Here is a 23,368-nt window from a genome sequence, read left to right as displayed (position 1 = left end):
TTTCCAATTAATCTTTCAAATCTAATGAAAAAAATAGTTTAATTATAAATAAAGTAAAAAAAAACTAGCTTGATTGGTAACATTAAAATTTAAAATTTAATCTTAACCACTTATTTCTGTAAGAGAGACTTAGAGAGGAAAAAATATATTTTTTTTCTTTGAAAGAATTATTGTCCAAATTTAAGAAATTTTTATAATTTTCATTCTTTATTTGACTATATATTTTAATAGGGAATGTGAAATTTTATTGAATTATTAATATGTTATCAAGAAGCTTGCTTTTTTTTTTTCGATTATACTAATGAATGTTTATATGAATTAGAAGTTATATTGATTTTTTTTCCAGAGTAATGCAATTGGCACCTCTCCATTATCATTATCAAACCTCTTTTCTATTAATAATCTTTAATTTCTAAAATAACCTCATCAGTAAGCCCCTCAATTAGTACGGTTCTTTCTCCAAGTTCACTGTTAAACCATTCATGTGTGTGTATTGTTATTCTTGCAACATAAAAATATGATTGTCCTCTTCAAAACAAATAAAGAAGATGGAGTTAACTCAAGCATATATATTTTTAATTTAGTTAAATAAAATAAACATGAGTTTGGTTGTCTCCTAACATGATCATAAAGTTAATAATCTATGAAAATTTAACAAAATTATCTTTGCTGCAAACACAAATTGGCATAAATTTTAGTTTATAGTAAATTATTACTCTTTTACAATCAGCTTTTTTTTTGTTCTGTTTGTAAGTTTATGGTGTTTGTTATAGAGAAAATAACAGAATAAAATAACAAGATGTGAATATAATTAGTTAAATTTTTACTTTTAATATGAAGGAAAAAATTATGAATAAAAAACAAGACCGGTCCGGTTTTATAGGAGAAATAGAGGGGTACCCTCACCCCATTGTGTAACTATGTAAGGGGTTAAAATATCATTGCCCGATGTTGCATATTTGGCTTGATGATACGACTCCACGTAGTTTCATTTTTTTAATTTTGTAAAGTGGCTAAGTTCCTTCTTTGGTCCTTCGGCTTTGATATTGTTTATCCATCTACTCGTGACTTCATTTTAATTTTCCAAAGTTGTTGGGTTTGCAAATGTGTCACATTTTCATTACCGAGAATAATATTTGGATTTCTTTAAATAAGTGTTAAACACAATGCCTATTCAACATATCTAACAATTGCTTAAAAAAAATTAAAATTTCATATCGGAGAAATCCTAAAATATATCAAAGATGTCATGAAAATTAAAAAAAAAAAAAAATCTCTTAATAACATCTGCATTACACTGCAAGGGACTTTAGCTTTTTTGTTTGGCTAGTTGACTATTCCCAACATACTCTAAAGTTCTTGAGGGTATCGCGTAGTGAGCTATTATATTAAAGAAGAAAACAATCTCATTCTGTGTACATCACTAATAATTTATTACTAATTGAAGAGCTAACAAAATATGAAATTAAAAAAGAAAAAAACTTTTATCAAGGATGACAGAAGTGGAAGGTCAAAACCATAATGAGCCGAAGTCACACAATATCTGCAGCCATCAACAGCTAGTTCAATCACCCTAACCAGGGATCCCTTGATCATTTTCTCTCAGACTTGGTTTCTCACATTGATTGATCACTGAAATATCAATATCTAGATCTTGCATTCTTAGGGTGCTGAAAGATCTCATAAAACAACTTCTTGAAGGGCTGCATGTGATGGGTTTCCAAGTTTATAAACACTGTCAAGCTCCCATCATTGCTTGGACTTGGATAAATATGCGCTATCCCTTCGACATATGTATTAACCAACCTTGAAAACATTGGCGGCCCCCACCCGAAATTTGCATCATAAATAGGCATGTTTGCTAAATATACTATATTAAAATTAGGGCACTTATATGTGTGAGCCCCTCTTCTTAAAACTATCGGATCAGGTTGTTGCTTTAGATAAGCAAGAGCTGATTTCAAATACTTGTCATTCATCTGCTTTAATGCTTTATGGATTCTCTCTACTGTGTAATTCAGTGGTTCCGATAGGATATTACCTGATAAGGCGATCAATGCAGTGATGAAGACTACATTTCCGAAATACCCAGATGGGAGTGGAGGATTCAATTTAGAACGTCCATTTGTAGGAAAGTGTAGCTTGCTGGCTTGATCATCAGACTACTCACGTGCTTTGCATACGCAACGCCAAATATGTGCTGCCAGGACCTCAAGTCTAGTGTACTCAAATGTAGATCCACGATTTTCTTTAGATTTTTCCTTGAGAATGTTGATTTGCTCAAGTGATAGATTCAGGATCGCAGTACAAATGGATTCGGAATTTTGAGTAGGAGTATTCATTAAAGGAGGTGGGTCGTATTCAGTGTGATGGAATCTAGGAGAATTTGGAACCCCAAAATCTAGTACGGTTCGATCAAAGAAAGGTGGAATGCTAATAGGAACACCACGTGTCATCTCAGCCCATGAGTTGACGAAATGGTACGTTGAAGCTCCATCTGCTAAAATATGATGAAATCTAGTCGCAAGACAAACGCCTCCGCATTTGAAACGAGTTACCTACTCAACACACACAGCACAGGACTACTTAATAAAACCAAGTCTCATGAATCAACTGAGCAGGGGATTAAATATTCGTGGTACCTGTGTCATCATGAGTGGATAAGAAGAATTATCTTTCGTGTCATCAAAAGTTGGAAGCAACGGCAAAAGCTTGGAGCCTTCCGCGAAGTCACCAAAATCATCAATAATACAACTTGTTTCCGCCTCCACAAACAAAACCCCCTCTCCGTTACATAGTATGTTGGTTCTACCACTTTCATCACTGGGCAACCTTCCAGCCACGGGGTGAAACGGCACAAGAATCTTTTTCAGAGCCTCCTTCAGCAAACCAGCATCAAAGAAATTAGGGGAAGAATAATTTGGCCGTCGATAAAAGAATACCAGGGGGTTGTAATTGGACGGCGCAACCAAGTCCAAGTCAGAATTTGGTAGGCGTTGCTTCGGGGTTTCTTGGGCAGGCCGTAATATTGTTGACTTCTGTACATTAATTTCCATTGTGCTAGCAGTAGCCGTGGCGACTTGGCTGATTAGAACGGCAGCGGCAGACGGCTGTTAAACTTCTCTGCTCTGGCAGCTTTCATGTCTTGTGTCGGCAGGCTGCGTTTAGGATTTTCTTAAAAAACAAAAGGTTATGAAACGTACACGCCTCTAACTCTGTTTTTGTCTCAGTTTTTTTTTTATAAAAAAACTCTATTATTGTCTTTTCCTTTTTTTAATAATTAACAAATGGATCCAAATACGTGGCAAATACCAGATGCTGATCTGCATCCGACTTTTTTTAAAATTTAATAATGCACGTATCATTCGAAAAACAGTAGGGCTATTTGAAAGCAAAAATCTACTTTGAAATTTCGTTTAGTCCGCGCGCTTAACTAATAATTTTAAAAATATTAGTTTTTATTTGGAACACTCTTTCAAATTTTTATATTGTCCTTATTTCTTTAATTACCTTGTTTCTTCTTTATACCAAATAAAATATTCATCATCACAAATAAAATATCTAACTTTTTAATCCATTTTTATTCACTTTTATTTTCTGTTCATAATATGGTTTGATATGTATTTGTTCAGATCTAAAAAAATATTTTATCAAAGCCTAGATTATATAATAGTAAAATTTTAAAACTAAAACTTTGAATATATAAAAATATTTATTAATATATTTATAATTGTTCTCAACGCATTTTCAAGAATAGAAAAACATTTGTGGTGATGACCTATCATTATTTTTAATTATAATGTAGGCTTTTATAATTCTAAAAGTTAAAGTTTAAATTTTGTGAATTTATAAATGTATAAGGTCAATTTTAATAGATTTATTTGGGACTAATTAGAAATTTTAAAAAATTTTCTTTTATTCTTAGAGTTTTTTCTTTTGGCCAGCCAGGGCTACAACCCCCACTGGTCACATACTGCATCCGCTCCTGTATTTGTTCTTCTCTTATTGACGCAATTTAATTGTTTTTCAAACCCATAAAAGCATGCAAATCGGAGAGCAAATTTAAAACAAAATCCTTTGATTTACTTGTGTTTTCTTATGTTGGAGTGGTGCAATTTGTTGCTCCTCCTCCACCTTTGTTTTTAATTCCTTTCGTTTCAGTTATAAAGATGATCATGAACATGGTACTTGATGTTTTCCTAGTAATTATATCAACGGAAAAAAATGAAAAAAGCTTAGTTCAAAAGTATAGACAATGTTTCCACGTGAATATTGATTCAATTCTTAATTGTTGATGTGGTTTATTGTAAATAAAATATGATGTTTGATAAAAATTTGTTATACTATATTTTATTAAAATTGTCCTTAATAGTAAATTACAATAAGGTTAATTTAGTAATATAAATAATTATTAAAATGTGAGTATCCAAAGTAAATTTTAGAGTGCATATAACCCCACCCTTCAAAAAAGGATCAGGTGCAGATTTCGCGGATCCAAACCTAATGAATAGAGAAAAATGAAATAAGTACCAAAAATAAAAAATTAAGAAAATGAAATAACACTTGTGAACAGGGATTCTTATTTTCTTTCTTAAACAAGCAAGTAAATATGGAAGTGAGAGGATTCCGAACTCGCCGCTTCTTTTAAAATCTTGAGCCAACTACCACTGATTGAGGGTTCTGATCCCATGTACAAAGTAGCCGGATAGATAAAAATATATATTTATAGGGTTGTTACAGAGTCATTGAGATGATCGAGGTCACATTGTTATTTGCTTGCACACATCAGTTGGAGTAAGAGTAGTTAGGGATTTGAGTAGATTTGTTCTCAAAAGCATATTTGTCGTTTTAACACATTATGACCAACCTTTTTCTTCATCTTTTGCCTTCCATTATCTGCCTCTCATCTATCATTTTAACTTTAATTTGAAGGAATACCAAGAAAACGAGGATTTTCTTTTTCAAAAGAAAATAAAAAACTGTGGAATATTTTCATTTTCTAATTAGAGATGATTGAACAGAAACCTGGATATATTTGGTAAGTGGGAACTCCATGTAATAAGTTTTTAGTTTATTTAACTAATAATTATCGTGCCACTTGCCCTGCGCAATGTGGGGGTATTTCCTTTATTAATTAAATTGTATAATTAAGTCAAGGTAATCTTCTCTCTTATCCAAGAGTAAGTGGAGTAGACATTCTTCGAATATTAGTGAGGGTTAAAATCTAGGTAAAGCTCCGTAGACATTGATGTAAGTCGATAGACATCCCTCGAATATTAGTGATGGTTAAAATTTGAGCAGAGCTCCGTAGGCATTGATGTAAGTCGATCCCAGTAATAGTCTGATTAGTAAATATCAGTTATAGTCTTCTATAATATCAGTTGTAGTTTGAGCAATAGTCTCATATAATAAAAAAAAACTAATAATTATCATAATTTTATATTTATATTACATTTTAAATGTAATAATTTCTTAGTTTACTTACTTATTTGCTTATACATGACCTGTGATGGGCTCGGTTTATGTCCAGCCTCAATAGCTTTAGCTTTGTAACTCTAGTTCTTGCCTATATGTCTTCTCATGGTTTAGCTATGGCTAGCATTTGCTCTTTCTTCTCTCTTGCACTATTTTCACTTTCTTTTAGTTAATAAATTTTCCCACCTCACTTAGTAGAGGTTCCATTATAAAGAAATGAAAATTACTTGTTTACTTGTGTGATATGTTATGGGCTCGGTAGATTTAGCTTCGTAACTCTTTGTTTTCTCATCTAATGGTTTTGAATGTTAATATTATCTATATTCACAGTAATTCCAGCTACCCAAAAAAGGAAAGGAGAACCAAGGACAAAACATTTCACAATATGTGCTCAAAAATAGGAGCAATGACAGAGTCCATTTAAGCCATGGTACCCAAATTAGATGGGTTGATCAGTGTACTTTCTACTACTGATAAGTAGTTATCTGATTTACAAGTTAAGTTGTATGATAAAATGCGTAAGATTGTTGGCTTAAGTGAGAAAGAAATATTTGATGCGATTGATATTATGGCCACCAAACATGATGTGCTATGTGGGTTCTTCAACTTGCCCAATGAGCTGGAAAGAGAAATATATCCTTTCAAAAATTGGTCGTGATTCATGAGATGTAATCTTCTATCATTTTGGAAATTGAAATTGTGTTTTGTCAAGTAAGCACACCATTTGGAACATTGGAAATGTGTGTGTGTGTGTGTGTGTTTTTTTTTTTTTTGGAAATTTAGACTTGTAGTGCTATGTAAAGTATTTTGGGCTTAAATATTTGTAATAGGATGAACTACGGAATCTTATGTTTTTGCTACAGACGTAGGTAGCTTTTTTTTTGTCTGAAATCTGAATAAATCTAAATTAGTTTAAATTCTGAGTAGAACTGAATGTCTGAAGCTAAATGATATGTTTGTTTTTTTGTCTGAATCGCAGAAAATAAATATTAATTTTTTTAATCTTAAAAAATCTAAAAACTAATATTTTTTACATTTGTGCCCATACAAATAATAAACATTTCAAAAAATATAATAACATAAATCATATTCAATTGAATACAACTCTTTAATATTCTATGTTATATATGTTAAGCAATTTTATTATAGTTTATGATGTTTTTAAATGAAAAATATTCATAGAAAATTATGAAGATAAATAATGCTAATGTGAAGAAAATAAAAAGATAAAAATAATTATAATCTACCACTATATATTATCACAAGTTATATAGAGATGGCTAATATTGCTAATTTTAAATTTAATTCACGTAAGGATTAAAAATTAATTAATTAGATAAGGATATTTTAGAGAATATCTTTTAACGATGTTATTCAGACTTTTTAGATTAAGTAAAAAGCTAAAAAAAATTAGCTTAATAACTTAATGACTGAAAATTTTCATTAAGTTGAAAAAATAAATAAACCTAATACTTAACTGATTAAAATTAGTCAATTAATTCATTAAGTTAAAAATAAGGGTCTTGCATCCTCAATGATAAAGTTGTTTATGACTTTTGCTCAAAGAAGTATTGTCTTTTTTATTTTTTCTTTGGTTTTTCCTCATGTAACTAGTGATGATCAATTTCTTTCTTAACTCACACCAAATTTATCAGGAGATTGTCATATATATTATCAATTGTTGTCTTTAATCATCCCGTACTTTTAAGGCTCACGTGCCTAAAATTTTTAACTCGGCCCAGCATGCATATGTGTCATGTTGTGCTGCATACCTTACCAAAATATGCTTATGTCTTGCCGTGTTGTATTGACATGCACCATGTCCGTGCCATACCGCATGTTGCCTGGCCCATTTGCCATCTCTAATTAAGAACAATAAATTTTGCTGTAAATTTTTTTTTTCAAATATTGGTGACAAAATAATGAAAGTGGGCCAGTTTATTTAATCACATGAGTTGGACTATTGACATCCTCCAAATAACTCTTTAAATTCCTTTTCTTCTTTCTGCCCCATTAAAATTATTTAAAAATTAAAATGTTCTTATACCCCTATTTTAATTCTAAAAATAGTCCCACGTGCATAGTGTTTAGAGTTTGTAACTCAGCCTAGCATGCATGTGTGACATGTTGTGTTACATGCCCTATCAAAATGAGTTTATGTCGTGCCATACTGTACTGACACGTACTGTGCCCGTGCTGTGTCGTGCCATATGTCGCTTGGCCCATTGATCATTTCTAATTAAGAACAATAATTTTTGCTGTAAAATTTGTTTTTAAATACTGGTGATGAAATAATGAAAGTGGGCCAATTTATTTAATAACGTTAATTGGACTATTGACGCCCTCCAAATATCTCTTGAAATTCATTTTCTTCTTTCTGCCCATTAAAATTATTTAAAAATTAAAATGTTCTTATGCCCCTATTTTAATTCTAAAAATGATCCGAATTTCTTATTCAATAAATCCCTAAAATCTTTGCACCTATATTCTCTTTCTCTTCATAAGTTCATATCTCTTTCTCTCTCTCATTTGCTTACCTCTCTATTTCTCTTTTATTGTGAACTCTCTTCCACCATCAACTTTTTTTCTTTTTTTTTCTGTTTGTAAGTTTATGGTGTTTCTAATAGAGAAAGTTTATGGTGTACCTCGCCCCATTGTGTAACTATGTAAGGGGCTAAAATATCATTACATGATGTCGCATATTTGGCTTAATGATACGACTCCACGTAGTTTCATTTTTTCATTTTGTAAAGTGGCTAGGTTCCTTCTTTGGTCCTTCGGCTTTGATATTGTTTATCTATCTACTCGTTACTTCATTTTGATTTTCCAAAGTTGTTGGGTTTGTAAATGTGTCACATTTTCATTACCGAGGATAATGTTAGGATTTTTTTTTTAAATAAGTGTTAAACACAATGCCTATTCAACGAATCTAATAATTGTTTTTAAAAAAAATTAAAATTTCATATGGGAGAAATTCTAAAATATATCAAAGATGTCATGAAAATTAAAAAAAAAAAACTCTTAATAACATCTGAATTATAATGCAAGGGACTTTAGCGTTTTTGTTTGGCTAGTTGACTATTCCCAACATACTCTAAAGTTCATGAGGGTTTGGTAGCTGGAAGATCGAGTTGTTATAGGAACTTTTGGTAATGGTATCGCGTAGTGAGCTATTATATTAAAGAAGAAAACAATCTCATTCTGTGTACATCACTAATAATTTATTACTAATTAAAGAGCTAACAAAATATGAAATTAAAAAAGAAATTTTTTTTATCAAGGATGACATAAGTGGAAGGTCAAAACCATAATGAGCCGAAGTCACACAATATCTACAGCCATCAACAGCTAGTTCAATCACTCTAACCAGGGATCCCTTGATCATTTTCTCTCAAACTTGGTTTATCATATTGATTGATCACTGAAATATCAATATCTAGATCTTGCATTCTTAGGGTGCTGAAAGATCTCATAAAACAACTTCTTGAAGGGCTGCATGTGATGGGTTTCCAAGTTTATAAACACTGTCAAGCTCCCATCATTGCTTGGACTTGGATAAATATGCGCTACCCCTTCGAAATATGTATTAACCAACCTTGAAAACATTGGCGGCCCCCACCCGAAATTTGCATCATAAATAGGCATGTTTGCTAAATATACTATATTAAAATTAGGGCACTTATATGTGTGAGCTCCTCTTCTTAAAACTGTCCGATCAGGTTGTTGCCTTAGATAAGCAAGAGCTGATTTCAAATACTCGTCATTCATCCGCTCTAATGCTTTATGGATTCTCTCTACTGTATAATTCAGTGGTTCCGATAGGATATTACCTGATAAGGCGATCAATGCAGTGGTGAAAACTACATTTCCGAAATACCCGGATGGGAGTGGAGGATTCAATTTAGAACGTCCATTTGCAGGGAAGTGTAACTTGCTGGCTTGATCATCAGACAATTCACGTGCTTTACATACGCAACGCCAAATATGCGCTGCCAGGACCTCAAGTCTAGTGTACTGGAATGTGGATCCACGATTTTCTTTAGATTTTTCCCTGAGGATGTTGATTTGCTCAAGTGATAGATTAAGGATTGCAGTACAAATGGATTCGGAATTTTGAATAGGAGTATTCATTAAAGGAGGTGGGTCGTATTCAATGTGATGGAATCTAGGGGAATTTGGAATCCCAAAATCTAGTACGGTTCGATCAAAGAAAGGTGGAATGCTAATAGGAACACCACGTGTCATCTCAGCCCATGAGTTGACGAAATGGTACGTTGAAGCTCCATCTGCTAAAATATGATGAAATCTAGTCGCAAGACAAACGCCTCCGCATTTGAAACGAGTTACCTACTCAACACACACAGCACAGGACTACTTAATAAAACCAAGTCTCATGAATCAATTGAGCAGGGGATTAAATATTCGTGGTACCTGTGTCATCATGAGTGGATAAGAAGAATTATCTTTCGTGTCATCAAAAGATGGAAGCAACGGCAAAAGCTTGGGGCCTTCCGCGAAGTCACCAAAATCATCAATAACGCAACTTGTTTCCGCCTCCACAAACAAAACCCCCTCTCCGTTACATAGTATTTCGGTTCTACCACTTTCGTCACTGGGCAACCTTCCAGCCACGGGGTGAAACGGCACAAGAATCTTTTTCAGAGCCTCCTTCAGCAAACCAGCATCAAAGAAATTAGGGGAAGAATAATTTGGCCGTCGATAAAAGAATACCTGGGGGACGTAATTGGACGGCGCAACCAAGTCCAAGTCAGAATTTCGTAGGCGTTGCTTGGGCGTTTCTTGGGCAGGCCGTAATATTGTTGACTTCTGTACATGAATTTCCATTGTGCTAGCCGTGGCGACTTGGCTGATTAGAACGGCAGCGGCAGACGGCAGTTAATCTTCTCTGCTCTGGCGGCTTTCATGTGTTGTGCTGCGGGTTGCGATTAGGATTTTCTTTAATACAAAAAGAAAGGTTATGAAACGTACACGCCTCTGACTCTGTTTTTGTCTCAGTTTCAAAATAAAAAACTCTATTTTTGTCTTTTCCTTTTTTTAATAATTAAAAAATGGATCCGATTACGTGGCAAATATCAGATGCTGATCTGCATCCGACTTTTTTAAAATTTAACAATGCACATATCATTCGCATAAGGGCCGGGTGCGGATTTCGCGGATCCAGACCTAATGAATAGAGAAAAATGAAGTAAATACAAGAAATAAGAAATTAAGGAGATGAAATAACACTTGTGAACAGAGACTCTTATTTTCTTTCTTAAACAAGGAAGTAAATATGGAAGTGAGAGGATTCTTCTGAAATCTTGAGCCAACTACTACTGATTGAGGGTTCTGATCCCATGTACAAATTAGGAGGACAGATAAAAATATATATTTATAGGGTTGTTAAAGAGTCATTGAAATAATCGAGGTCACATCGTTACTTGCTTACACATCTCAATTGGAGTAGGAGTAGATAGGAATTTGAATAGATTTGTTCTCAAAAATATATTTGTCGTTTTAACACATTATGACCAACCTTTTGTTCGTCTTTGGCCTTCTATTCTCTGATTTTCATCTGTCATTTTAGCTTCAATTTGAAGGAATACCAAGAATACGAGGATTTTTTTTTAAAAGAAAATAAAGAACCGTGGAATATTTTTGTTTTCTAATTAGAGATGATTAAACAAAAACCTGGATATACTTGGTAAATGGAAACTTCATGTAATAAGTTCTTAGTTTATTTAAATAATAATTATCATAATTTTATATTTATATTAAATTTTAAATGTAATAATTTCTTAGTTTATTTACTTATTTGCTTATATATGACTTGTTATGGGCTTGGTTTATGTCCAGCTTCAATAGCTTTAGCTTTGTAACTCTTTAGCTCTTGCCTATATGTCTTTTCATGGTTTGGCTATGGCTGGCATTTACTCTTTCTTCTCTCTTGTACTATTTTCACTTTCTTTTAGTTAATAAATTTTCCCACCTCAGTTAGTAGAGGTTCCATTATAAAGAAATGAAAATTACTTATTTGCTTGTATGATCTGTTATGGGCTCGGTAGATTTAGCTTCGTAACTCTTTGTTTTCTCATTTGATGGTTTTGAATGTTAATATTATCTATATTCGCATATCTATATTCTCAAATTCAGAAGCACCTGCTAATGAAAATGAAAGTGCTCCAAGTAATTCCAACCACCCAAAAAAGGAAAGGAGAACCAAGGACAAAACATTTCACAATATGTGCTCAAAAATCAGAGCAACGGCAGAGTCCATTCAGCCATGGTACCCAAATTAGATGGGTTGATTAGTGTACTTTCTACTGTTGATAAGCAGATATATGATTTACAAGTTAAGTTCTATGATAAAATGCGTAAGATTGTTGGCTTAAATGAGAAAGAAATATTTGATGCGATTGATATTATGGCCACCAAACATGATGTGCTACGTGGGTTCTTCAACTTGTCCAACGAGCTGAAAAAAGGGATATATCCTTTCAAAAATTGGTCGTGATTCAAGAGATGCAACCTTCTATCATTTTGGAAATTTGAATTGTGTTTTGTCAAGTAAGCACATCATTTTGGAACATTGGAAATGTGTTTCTATTTTGGAACTTTAGACTTGTGGCGCTATGTAAAATATTTTGGGCTTGAATTTTGTAATAGGATGAACTACGAACTTTTATGTTTTTGCTACAGATGTAGGTAGCGTTTGTTTTTTTTTTTTTTTTGTCTGAAATATGAATATATTTAAATTACTTTAAATCATATTCAATTGGATACAACTCTTTAATATTCTATATTATATATGTTAAGCAATTTTATTATAGTTTATGATGTTTTTAAATGAAAAATATTCATAAAAAATTATGAAGATAAATAATGCTAATGTGAAGAAAATAAAAAGATAAAGATAATTATAGTTTACCACTATCTATTATCACACGTTATATAGAGATGACTAATAATGTTAATTATTAAATTTAATTCACAAAAGGATTAAAAATTAATTAATTAGATAAGGATATTTTAGAGAATATCTTTTAACGATATTATTCAGACTTTTTGCATTAAGTAAAAAGATAAAAAAAATTAGCTTAATAACTTAATGACTGAAAATTTTCATTAAGTTGAAAAAACAAATGGACTTAATACTTAGTTGATTAAAATTAAGTCAATTAATTTATTAAGTTAAAAAACAAACAGCCCAGCATTCTCAATGATAAAGTTGTTTATGACTTTTGCTCAAAGAAGTGTTGTCTTTTTTAATTTTTCTTTTTTTTCCCTATTTAACTACTAATGATCAATTTCTTTCTTAACTCACACCAAATTTATCAAGAGATTATCATATATATTATTAATTGTTTTCTTTAATCATGTCGTACTTTTAAGGCTCATGTGCCTAAAATTTTTAATTCAGCCTAGCATGCATATGTGTCATGTTGTGTTGCATGTCCTACCAAAATATGCTCATGTTTTGCCGTGTTGTATCGGCACGTACCATGTTCGTGCAGTGCCACATATTACCTGGCCCATTGGCCATCTCTAATTAAAAACAATAAATTTTGCTATCATTTTTTTTTCAGATATTGGTGATGAAATAACGAAAGTGGGCCAATTTATTTAATCACATAAGTTGGATTATTGACATCCTCCAAATAATTCTTGAAATTCATTTTCTTCTTTCTGTCCCACGAAAATTATTTAAACATTAAAATGTTCTTATACCCTTATTTTAATTCTAAAAATAATCCTAATTTCTTATTCAATAAATCCCTAAAATATTTGCACCTATCTTCTCTTTCTCTTCATAAGTTCATATCTCGTTCTCTCTCTCATTTGTTTACCTCTCTATTTCTCTTTTATCGTGAACTCGCTCCCACCATCAACCTTTTTTTCTTCTGTTTGTAAGTTTATGGTGTTTCTAATAGAGAAATTAACAGAGTAAAATAACAAGAGGTGAACATAATTAGTTAAATTTTTACTTTTAATATGAAGGAAAAAATTATGAATACGAAACAAGACTGGTTTTATAAGAGAAATAGAGGGGTACCCTTGAAAGAAGAAAACTTCAGCCTCCGTTGCTAAAATGGGCTTGCGTCGCCCCATTGTGTAACTATGTAAGGGGCTAAAATACAGCGCTGATGTTTGCCCCAGGTCAAACCTTGAAATTGGCTAAAACGACGCCGTTTTGTCATTAATTTTTTTTTTTATTTGCTATGAAACGATGACGTTTGGCTTTGGATAAATCACAAAAGCATCAACAGAACTTACAGAACTAAGTTGCTTCTTCGTTTTCATTCTCCTCATTTCAGATTAAAAGCAAACAAACAGATTAAAGGGAAGTAGCTCAAGCATAAAAAGCGGCCAAATTAAAGTAGAACGAAAATTCCAAATTCTTTTTTCAATTGTTCTTTATTCTGTGTGGCTACTGTACAATAGTGAAAATGAATCTTTGCATGCATATTTTAAATTATTGGCATAAAAAGAATGGAATGAGAAGTATATAGAGCTTGATTGATAATTGTAAGCCACTGAAGAACCAAATCACAAACGCCCACAACCAAATTTGCTTTTGAAAGACTTGGATTTTGCGGTCTTGCGTGTGACATTTGTGCTGTGTTATTTCTACCCGCATCCAATCATATCTTACTAAATCTTGGTACTGTGCTACCTTAAAATTTCTCACAACTGGCATTTTGATATGGGCCTTTGACTTCTTCAGCCGGCCACGGGAAAAAAAAAACATAGTTTTAATCCAGATCTAACTATTCCATCTAGAGTTAACTCAAGACAAAGGAAAATGATGTTTGTGTTAAGAAAACGAAGAGGAAAGAAGAAGCAGCTGGATCTATTTTTTTCACTTTATACGCTGGCAAAGGAAAATGATGCTTGGGTTATTAAGGGTTCCGTAGCAACGAAGAGGGAGAAACAGCTGGGTTAAGACTTAAGAGAATGAAGAGGAAGGTAAAAGCAACTCGTTCTGTTTTTTCACTTTATACAAGCCAAAATGACATTGTTTTGTAGCAAATCAGAATGAAAGAAATAAACGCTGAAACGACGCCGTTTCAATCGCTTCGGGGTTTGACCTGGGGCAAACATCATTTTCTGCTAAAATATCATTGCCTGATGTCGCATATTCGACTTGATGATACAACTCCAAGTAGTTTCATTTTTTTCATTTTGTAAAGTGGCTAGGTTCCTTCTTTGGTCCTTCGGCTTTGATATTGTTTATCTATCTACTCGTGACTTCATTTTGATTTTCCAAAGTTGTTGGGTTTGTAAATGTGTCACATTTTCATTATCGAGAATAATATCTGGATTTCTTTAAAAAGTGTTAAACACAATGTCTATTCAACGAATCTAACAATTGCTTAAAAAAATTAAAATTTCATATGGGAGAAGTTTTAAAATATATCAAAGATGTCATGAAAATTAAACAAAAAATCTCTTAATAACATCTGAATTACAATGCAAGGGACGTTAGCCTTTTTATTTAGCTAGTTGACTATTCCATAATGAAAATATTGTAGCAGAGCCACCAAACTTGAGTAATACGAATTCAAAGTTCTTAGATGACATGGCAGCACACTTGGCATTCATTGGTGTTTTGGAAAGTTAAAGTGATCAACCTTATCTCTTAGCTTATCATTAATTCAAGCTGCACTTTTGTATTTATCAAGATTAAGATAAAGATAACAATTGTGCTAGGCTTGATCTTATTCTTGGCATTATCGTGTTTCCTGTAAAGCACTATAAATGTAATGATTATGAAATGAATAAAAGACAACGAAAAGGTGTTTTGTTTCTTCATTCTTCAACCTCATCTTTATAATTTAAGTTGGTATCAGAGCATGTCGAGCTCCAATTCTGCGAAATTAGTCAATATGAATATTGTAAACCAAACACCACAAATTTTTAATTTTTCGACTCCTGTCAAATTGGATAGGCAGAATTTTATGATATGGAAGTCTCAAGTGCTACCTTCCATTCATGGTAACAATCTTGAAAGCTTGATCAATGGAGCAAAACTTGTACCCACTAAATTCTTGGTGCAAGTAGAAGAGGATCAAACAGTAACGACTGTGGAAAATCCAGAATATATACAATGGCTGAGACAAGATCAGCTTTTACTTAGTTGGCTTCTGTCCACTATAACTGAATCAGTTTTAAGTATAGTGGTGTAGTATAAAACCTCTTTTGAGGTTTGGAATGCCTTGGAGACATTGTTTGCATCTCAGTCAAGGGCTAAAATTTTGCAGCTCAAGATGCAACTCCAAACCACAAAAAAGAATGCTATGACCATGAGCGACTATGTCAATAAAATGAAAAATTTAGCTGATAGCCTGGCAATGGCTGGAAAATATGTTACTGAAGATGATTTAATTTCTTATATTCTTGCAGGTTTAGGAACTGAATACGACCCCGTGGTTGTAAATATTACAGCAAGAACAGATGATTTATCTCTGCCTGAAGTATTCTCTCTTTTGCTCAATCATGAAAGTCGAATGGAGCAACTCTTAGCTGCTGCAAATCTTGAGTCTGAAGGCAGTTTCAATGCAAATTTTGCAGGAGCTTCTTTTCACAAAAGGAAAGTTATAAGAAAAGGCTTTATGTCAGGAAGTTTCAGAGGCAATGAATGTGGTAGAGGCAGATGAATAACCAATTTCAGCCATGGTGGAAATAGGCCAACTTGTCAGATATTTGGCAAATATGGACATTCAGGATATCAATGTTTCTTCCGCTTCGATTGGGGGTTCTCTGCAAGACAAGAGGCAACACAAGCAGGTTAGGCCTCTGCCTATATGGCGCTCCCTGCTGAAGAAATAGATAATGAATGGTATTTGGACAGCGAAGCAACACACCATGTTACAAATGATTTAAACAATCTGCAAATTAAGTCAGAATTTAAGGGAGATGAGAAGCTGGTAGTAAGTAATGGTAAAACTTTAGCAATATCTCACATTGGCAGTGCACTTATTTATATTCCAAACCATAAACCATTGTTGCTTAATGACATTTTATATGTGCCCAAAATCACCAAGAACTTAATTAGCATTTCAAAATTACTTTATGATAATAAACTAATGCTTGATTTCTGTGACAATGTTTGTACTCTTAAGGACAAAGTTATGGGGAAGAAGCTGCTACAGCAATAAAGTGAAAGAGGCTTATATCGGCTACCAGTGCTTTCAAGACAAGCCATTCTATCTGATTTAAAAATTATTTCCAATAAATCTTATGAGTCTTCTCTTCCATTTAGTTGTTTCAATTCTAGCTCAATAATAAGTTTTGTAAATGAACAAGAATTTATTTCCAATTCCAAGCCTAGTAGTTTCATAAATCTTTTGCACAGAAGGATGGGACATCCTCATCTTGCTGTACTAAAACAAATTCTACCTTTGTGTAACAAAACAAGTCAGTTAAATAAAAATCTCGTTCCTCAATTCTGTGATGCATGTCAACAAGGAAAAAGTCATAGGCAAACTATCAAAGCATCAAATAGTAGAGCTTCAGAACCTTTAGAATTATTGCATCTTGACTTGTGGGGCCTGCACCTTTAATGTCTGGAAATGGCTGCAAATATTATTTGAGTATTGTAGATGACAACACACGTTTTACATGGATATTTCCACTTAAAGTTAAATCACAAGCTTTTGAAGCTTTTAAGTATTTTAAAGTTCAAGCCGAAAAACAATTAGGAAAGAAAATCAAAAGTTTACAAACTGATGGTGGAGGAGAGTTTCAAGCATTTACAATTTTTTTAAAAGAACAGGGTATTATTCACCGACTTTCTTGCCCACACACACATCATCAAAATGGTATGGTGGAGCAAAAACACCGACACATTGTAGAGACTGGTTTAACACTTTTGGCACAAGCTGGCATGCCACTCACTTTTTGGTGGGATGTTTTTCAAATATATGTTTATTTAATTAATAGAATGCCTACTTCCATCTTAGAAAACAAATCACCATTTCAAATACTTTACAATAAAATACCTTATTATTCTTTTCTAAAAGTTTTTGGATGTGCTATATTTCCTCATCTTCGAGATTACAACAAATATAAATTAGATTTTCGATCAGATAAATGTATATTTTTAGGCTATAGTACAGTTCATAAAGGGTATAAGTGTCTCCACAAGTTAGGAAAAATTTTTGTAATGCGACATGTTGTCTTTAATGAATATGGTTTTCCTTTTAAAAGTGATCCCTCCTTCAAAATCTCAAAGAGTTATCCAAATCATGATTCTAGTACTCTCGTTCAGTCTCCTATGTTTGCAGGTTTTGAAAGTCCTAGAGCCGATAAGACTCTCTCAGTTATTCATGCAACAGACTCTCCACCAGAGTTGGTTTATAACACAACAGTCATAGATCAGGCATCAAGTCAAGATGAGGAAACTAATTTTGAAAACAACACTGAAAGCCCACCTGGAAAAGCCAACCTTGAATCAAGCACCGAAATCCAAGCAACTGAAAACACCACACAATCTTTATCTATCCCCGAGTCTGTCAATTAAGAAGCTGATCACACAATCTCTCAACCACCTAGTTCAACTCCTCATTCTCAACAGCCAACACATACACAATCCACTCATCCAATGATCACTCGTGCCAAGGCCGGCATCTTTAAACCCAAACCTAGACTTTACCTAACAACCTCTCATACCAAAATAAGTGTACCTGCCAGTGTTAGTGAAGCTTTGGAAGATCACAATTGGCGTAATGCTATGACAGAAGAAATGAATGTTTTGGCTAGGAATAACACATGGTGTTTAGTTCAACCTACTTCTGACATGAAGATTGTGGGAAATAAATGAGTTTTTCAGATAAAACAAAAGGCTGATGGTCAGATAGAGCGATATAAGGCTCGGTTGGTTGCAAAAGGATTTCATCAGACCCTAGGAATCGATTTCAACGAGACTTTTAGTCATGTTGTTAAAGCTGCAACAATTCAATTGGTGTTAAGTATTGTTGTGATGAAAAATTAGGGTGTAATACAACTGGATGTGAACAACGCCTTTTTAAATGGAGACTTAGTAGAAGATGTTTACATGATGCAGCCTGAAGGCTTTATCGACAAAGCACAACCAAATCATGTGTGTAAATTGAGAAAAGCATTGTATGGGCTTAAGCAGGCTCCAAGAACTTGGTTTGAAAAACTCAAGAGAGCATTGATTGACTGGGGTTTCACAAATTCTAAATCAGACACATCATTATTTATTTTGCAGCAAGGAAGGGATATAATATTTGTCCTTATTTATGTGGACAATATTTTAATAACAAGAAGTAAATAAAGTTTGGTGCAAGAAATTATTGAACGACTTAATTGTCAGTTTGCTTTAAAAGTGCTTGGACTATTAAGTTATTTCCTTGGTCTTGAAGCTCATCGCACAGAGAATGGCCTACATCTTAGCCAACACAAATATATTTGTGATCTTTTGAAGCGCACAGATATGGATGGTTGCAAGGAAACATCTACTCCTATGAGTATAGTACCGAAACTTTCAGCTGAAGGTGGTAAGCAATTTTCTGATCCTACACTTTATCGTAGCACGTTGGAGCCTTATTATACGTAACTATTACTCGGCCTGAAATTTCTTATGTTGTTCATCCTTTAAGTCAGTACATGCAAAATCCTTTACAACCGCATTGGCTTGGGTGTAAAAGAATCCTTAGATATTTATAAGGAACAGCTGATTATGGAATTTATTATACTACCAAAGGAAGAATGACGCTCACAGGCTATACAGATGCAGATTGGGCAAACAATATTGATGATAGAAAATCAACTGGAGGTTACTATATTTATCTTGGCAATAACTTAATCTCATGGAGTTCAAAGAAACAAAATGCAGTAGCAAGGTCTTCAACTGAGTCAGAGTATCGAGCACTTGCAAATACCACAGCAGAAATTTTATGGCTTCAATCTGTGCTTAAAGAGTTGCAGGTGCCACTAATTGAAATTCCAATTATTTGGTGTGACAACACTGGAGCTGCTTCACTTGCTGCCAATCCAATTCATCATTCAAGAACAAAACATATAGAGATTGATGTTCACTTTGTGAGAGATATAATTTCCAAAGGCGGAGTGGAAGTGAGATATGTCCCTACTGAATATCAGCCTGCAGACATCTTCACAAAAGCTCTTCCTGCTGATAGGTTTCAACGGTTGCGAGACAAGCTACATATTCTTCCCAGAACATTGCGCTTGAGGGGGCATGATGAAAATATTGTAGCAGAGCTACCAAACTTGAGTAATACGAATTCAAAGTTGTTAGATGACATGGCAGCACACTTGGCATTCATTGGTGTTTTGAAAAGTTAAAGTGATCAACCTTATCTCTTAGCTTATCATTAATTCAAGCTGCACTTTTGTATTTATCAAGATCAAGATAAAGATAACAATTGTGCTAGGCTTGATCTTATTCTTGGCATTATCGTGTTTCCTGTAGAGCACTATAAATGTAATGATTATGAGATGAATAAAAGACAACGAAAAGGTGTTTTGTTTCTTCTTCAAGCTCATCTTTATAATTTAAGTTTCCCAACATACTCTAAAGTTCTTGAGGGTTACGGTAGCTGGAAGATTGAGTTGTTATTAGAACTTTTGCATGGTAATGGCATCACGTAGCGAGCTATAATATTAAAGAAGAAAACAATCTCATTCTGTGTACAACACTAATAATATATTGCTAATTAAAGAGCTAACAAAATATGAAAAAAAAAGTTTTATTCAGGATGCGCCGTCTCAAAATCAGACATAAGTGGAAAGTCAAAACCATAATGAGCCGAAATCACACAATACCTACAGCCATCAACTGCTAGTTCAATCACTCTAACCAGGGATCCCTTGATCGTTTTTCTCTCAAACTTGGTTTATCATATTGATTGATCACTGAAATATCAATATCTAGATCTTGCATTCTTGGGGTGCTGAAAGATCTCATAAAACAACTTCTTGAAGGGCTGCATGTGATGGGTTTCCAAGTTTATAAACACTGTCAAGCTCCCATCATTGCTTGGACTTGGATAAATATGCGCTATCCCTTCGACATATGTATTAACCACCCTTGAAAACATTGGCGGCCCCCACCCGAAATTTGCATCATAAATAGGCATGTTTGCTAAATATACTATATTAAAATTAGGACACTTATATGTGTGAGCCCCTCTTCTTAAAACTATCGGATCAGGTTGTTGCTTTAGATAAGCAAGAGCTGATTTCAAATACTTGTCATTCATCTGCTTTAATGCTTTATGGATTCTCTCTACTGTGTAATTCAGTGGTTCCGATAGGATATTACCTGATAAGGCGATCAATGCAGTGGTGAAGACTGCATTTCCGAAATATCCAGATGGGAGTGGAGGATTCAATTTAGAACGTCCATTTGTAGGAAAGTGTAGCTTGCTGGCTTGATCATCAGACAACTCACGTGCTTTGCATACGCAACGCCAAATATGTGCTGCCAGGACCTCAAGTCTAGTGTACTCGAATGTGGATCCACGATTTTCTTTAGATTTTTCCTTGAGAATGTTGATTTGCTCAAATGATAGATTCAGGATTGCAGTACAAATGGATTCGGAATTTTGAGTAGGAGTATTCATTGAAGGAGGTGGGTCGTATTCAATGTGATGGAATCTAGGAGAATTTGGAACCCCAAAATCTAGTACGGTTCGATCAAAGAAAGGTGGAATGCTAATAGGAACACCACGCGTCATCTCAGCCCATGAGTTGACGAAATGGTACGTTGAAGCTCCATCTGCTAAAATATGATGAAATCTAGTCGCAAGACAAACGCCTCCGCATTTGAAACGAGTTACTTACTCAACACACACAGCACAGGACTACTTAATAAAACCAAGTCTCATGAATCAATTGAGCAGGGGATTAAATATTCGTGGTACCTGTGTCATCATGAGTGGATAAGAAGAATTATCTTTCGTGTCATCAAAAGCTGGAAGCTACGGCAAAAGCTTGGAGCCTTCCGCGAAGTCACCAAAATCATCAATAACGCAACTTGTTTCCGCCTCCACAAACAAAACCCCCACTCCGTTACATAGTATGTCTGTTCTACCACTTTCGTCACTGGGCAACCTTCCAGCCACGGGGTGAAACGGCACAAGAATCTTTTTCAGAGCCTCCTTCAGCAAACCAGCATCAAAGAAATTAGGGGAAGTATAATTTGGCCGTCGATAAAAGTATACCTGGGGGACGTAACCTGATGGCGCAATCAAGTCCAAGTCAGAATTTCGTAGGCGTTGCTTGGGCGTTTCTTGGGCAGGCCGTATCATTGTTGACTTCTGTACATGAATTTCCATTGTGCTAGCCGTGGCGACTTGGCTGATTAGAACGGCAGCGGCAGACGGCGGTTAATCTTCTCTGCTGTGGCGGCTTTCGTGTGTTGTGTCTGCGGGTTGAGTTTAGGATTTTCTTTGAAATAATAAAAAAAAAGGTTATAAAAACGTATAGCTTCTAACTTCCAGGTCTTTTTTTGTCTTTTCCTTTTTTTTAATAATTAAAAAGTGGATCCGAATCCGTTGCAAATATCAGATGCTGATCTGCATCCGACGTTTTTTAAATTTAATAATGGACATACGGACTCTCTCGTCTGTTTTAGTTTTTTCTTATTTTCTCAACATAATTAGAATATGGATCTGAATACGTGGCAAATATCAGATGCTGATCTGCATCCGACTTTTTTTAAATTTAATAATGCACAATATCATGCGAAAACGGGCCGGGTGCGGATATTGCGGATCCAGACCTAATAAATAGAGAAAAGTGAATTAAGTACCAGAAATAAGAAATTAAGAAAGATGAAATAACACTTCTGTGGTGTTTACAGTGGAAGTAGGAAGTTAGTTCGGAGTTCTCACACTTCCATTTTTACTTGCTTGTTTAAGAAAGAAAATAAGAGTCCGTCCCGAGATATTTTATCAAGTACTACTCTTACACCAATTGATATGTGTAAGCAAATAACGATGTGACCTCGATCATTTCCATGGCTCTGAAACAACCTTATAAATATATATTTTTATTTATCCTGCTAGTTTGTATATAGGATCATAACACTCAAAGTTGGCTCAAGATTTCAGATTAGGAATAATTAGGAATTTGAGTAGATTTGTTCTCAATAGCATATTTGTCGTTTTAACACATTATGACCAAATTTTAACTTTAATTTGAACGAATACCAAGAATACAAGGATTTTTCTAAAAGAAAATAAAGAACTATGAAATATTTTCGTTTTCTAATTAGAGATGTAGGTGCCATATGTCATCTTATCAGATAGTAGAAAATATTGCAGGTAAATAACACCCAAACTATTTCGGGATAAATAACACTCAAGTTATTCCAAAAAAATAACACCTAAGGAAAATAAATTTCGGAGCTTATAAAAATAGCAAAAGGGGGAAATTAGTTCCGCAATCTATTAGTCTAAGAAAATCATGTCCAAAGATTATACGAGTAAGGAAACACACAAGGCCGGAATAATTCTCTAGATAATATTCATCTCCATGTGTATGAGAATAATGTGTGACACATGTCATTAGATTGAGAGTTCAAAGCAAAATCATAAATCCACATCACTCATCATCTATAAATGGAGATCCATCTCTAAGAAAAAAGAAGTCTTTGGCCTTCAAAATCACTGTCATACTTAGAGAGAGAAAACTAATTTTCTCTATTTTTTTCTATGTTTAATCGTGATCAAATACAAACTTGGGCGCGTAGTGTCTTTTTCAAGTACTCACTCCTTTGGAATTAAGGCCAGCGATTGTGACAAAGTTCTCTACATGCTAAAAATATGTGTGAAGATAAAAAAATCCAACACCTTCATTGGCGTCGTCTAGGGGAAAACTTGATAGGAAAATTTTTTCTCTC

General features: G+C 33.9%; 1 protein-coding gene and 1 non-coding gene across 5 annotated transcripts; one reads left to right on the top strand and one right to left on the bottom strand.

Moving 5' to 3' along the window:
• Window positions 1–1,356: 1,356 nt before the first annotated feature.
• On the bottom strand, window positions 1,357–21,917 carry LOC102614148 (shikimate O-hydroxycinnamoyltransferase-like). Of its 4 annotated transcripts, none has more exons than XM_052433545.1 (3): window positions 9,984–10,459; window positions 2,643–2,719; window positions 1,357–2,558 (listed from the first exon to the last, which is right to left on the bottom strand). In XM_052433545.1, exons 1-3 carry the CDS (start codon window positions 10,318–10,320, stop codon window positions 2,163–2,165), a joined length of 810 nt encoding a protein of 269 aa, XP_052289505.1. In that variant the 5' UTR covers window positions 10,321–10,459; the 3' UTR covers window positions 1,357–2,162. The 4 variants fall into 4 exon arrangements, with proteins under 4 accessions (XP_052289505.1, XP_052289504.1, XP_052289503.1 ...); XM_052433543.1 differs by lacking the exons at window positions 1,357–2,558; window positions 2,643–2,719 and adding exons at window positions 8,620–9,822; window positions 21,687–21,917 and having other exon boundaries at window positions 9,907–10,206; XM_052433544.1 differs by lacking the exon at window positions 2,643–2,719 and having other exon boundaries at window positions 9,907–10,457.
• Window positions 15,840–15,978, top strand: LOC112497771 (small nucleolar RNA Z247). Its single transcript, XR_003064754.2, has one exon. It is a non-coding gene; the product is annotated as a small nucleolar RNA Z247 (small nucleolar RNA).
• Window positions 21,918–23,368: the final 1,451 nt, after the last annotated feature.

The sequence above is a fragment of the Citrus sinensis genome, chromosome 9 (genome assembly GCF_022201045.2).
Source record: "Citrus sinensis cultivar Valencia sweet orange chromosome 9, DVS_A1.0, whole genome shotgun sequence".
NCBI classification, from domain to species: Eukaryota; Viridiplantae; Streptophyta; class Magnoliopsida; order Sapindales; family Rutaceae; genus Citrus; species Citrus sinensis.
The sequence above is the reverse complement of the archived record's forward strand: the minus strand, read 5'-3'. Positions and strand labels throughout refer to the sequence as shown.

Bases quoted from the DNA above. Each gene is read 5' to 3' on its own strand.
- LOC102614148 (XM_052433543.1), bottom strand. From the start codon at position 21,800: ATGGAAATTCATGTACAGAAGTCAACAATGATACGGCCTGCCCAAGAA. The intron at 10,207-21,686 runs GTATACTTTTAT...TACGTCCCCCAG, and splicing joins CATCAGGTTACGTCCCCCAG to GTATTCTTTTATCGACGGCC. The intron at 9,823-9,906 runs GTACCACGAATA...TGTGTTGAGTAG, and splicing joins ATCCACTCATGATGACACAG to GTAACTCGTTTCAAATGCGG.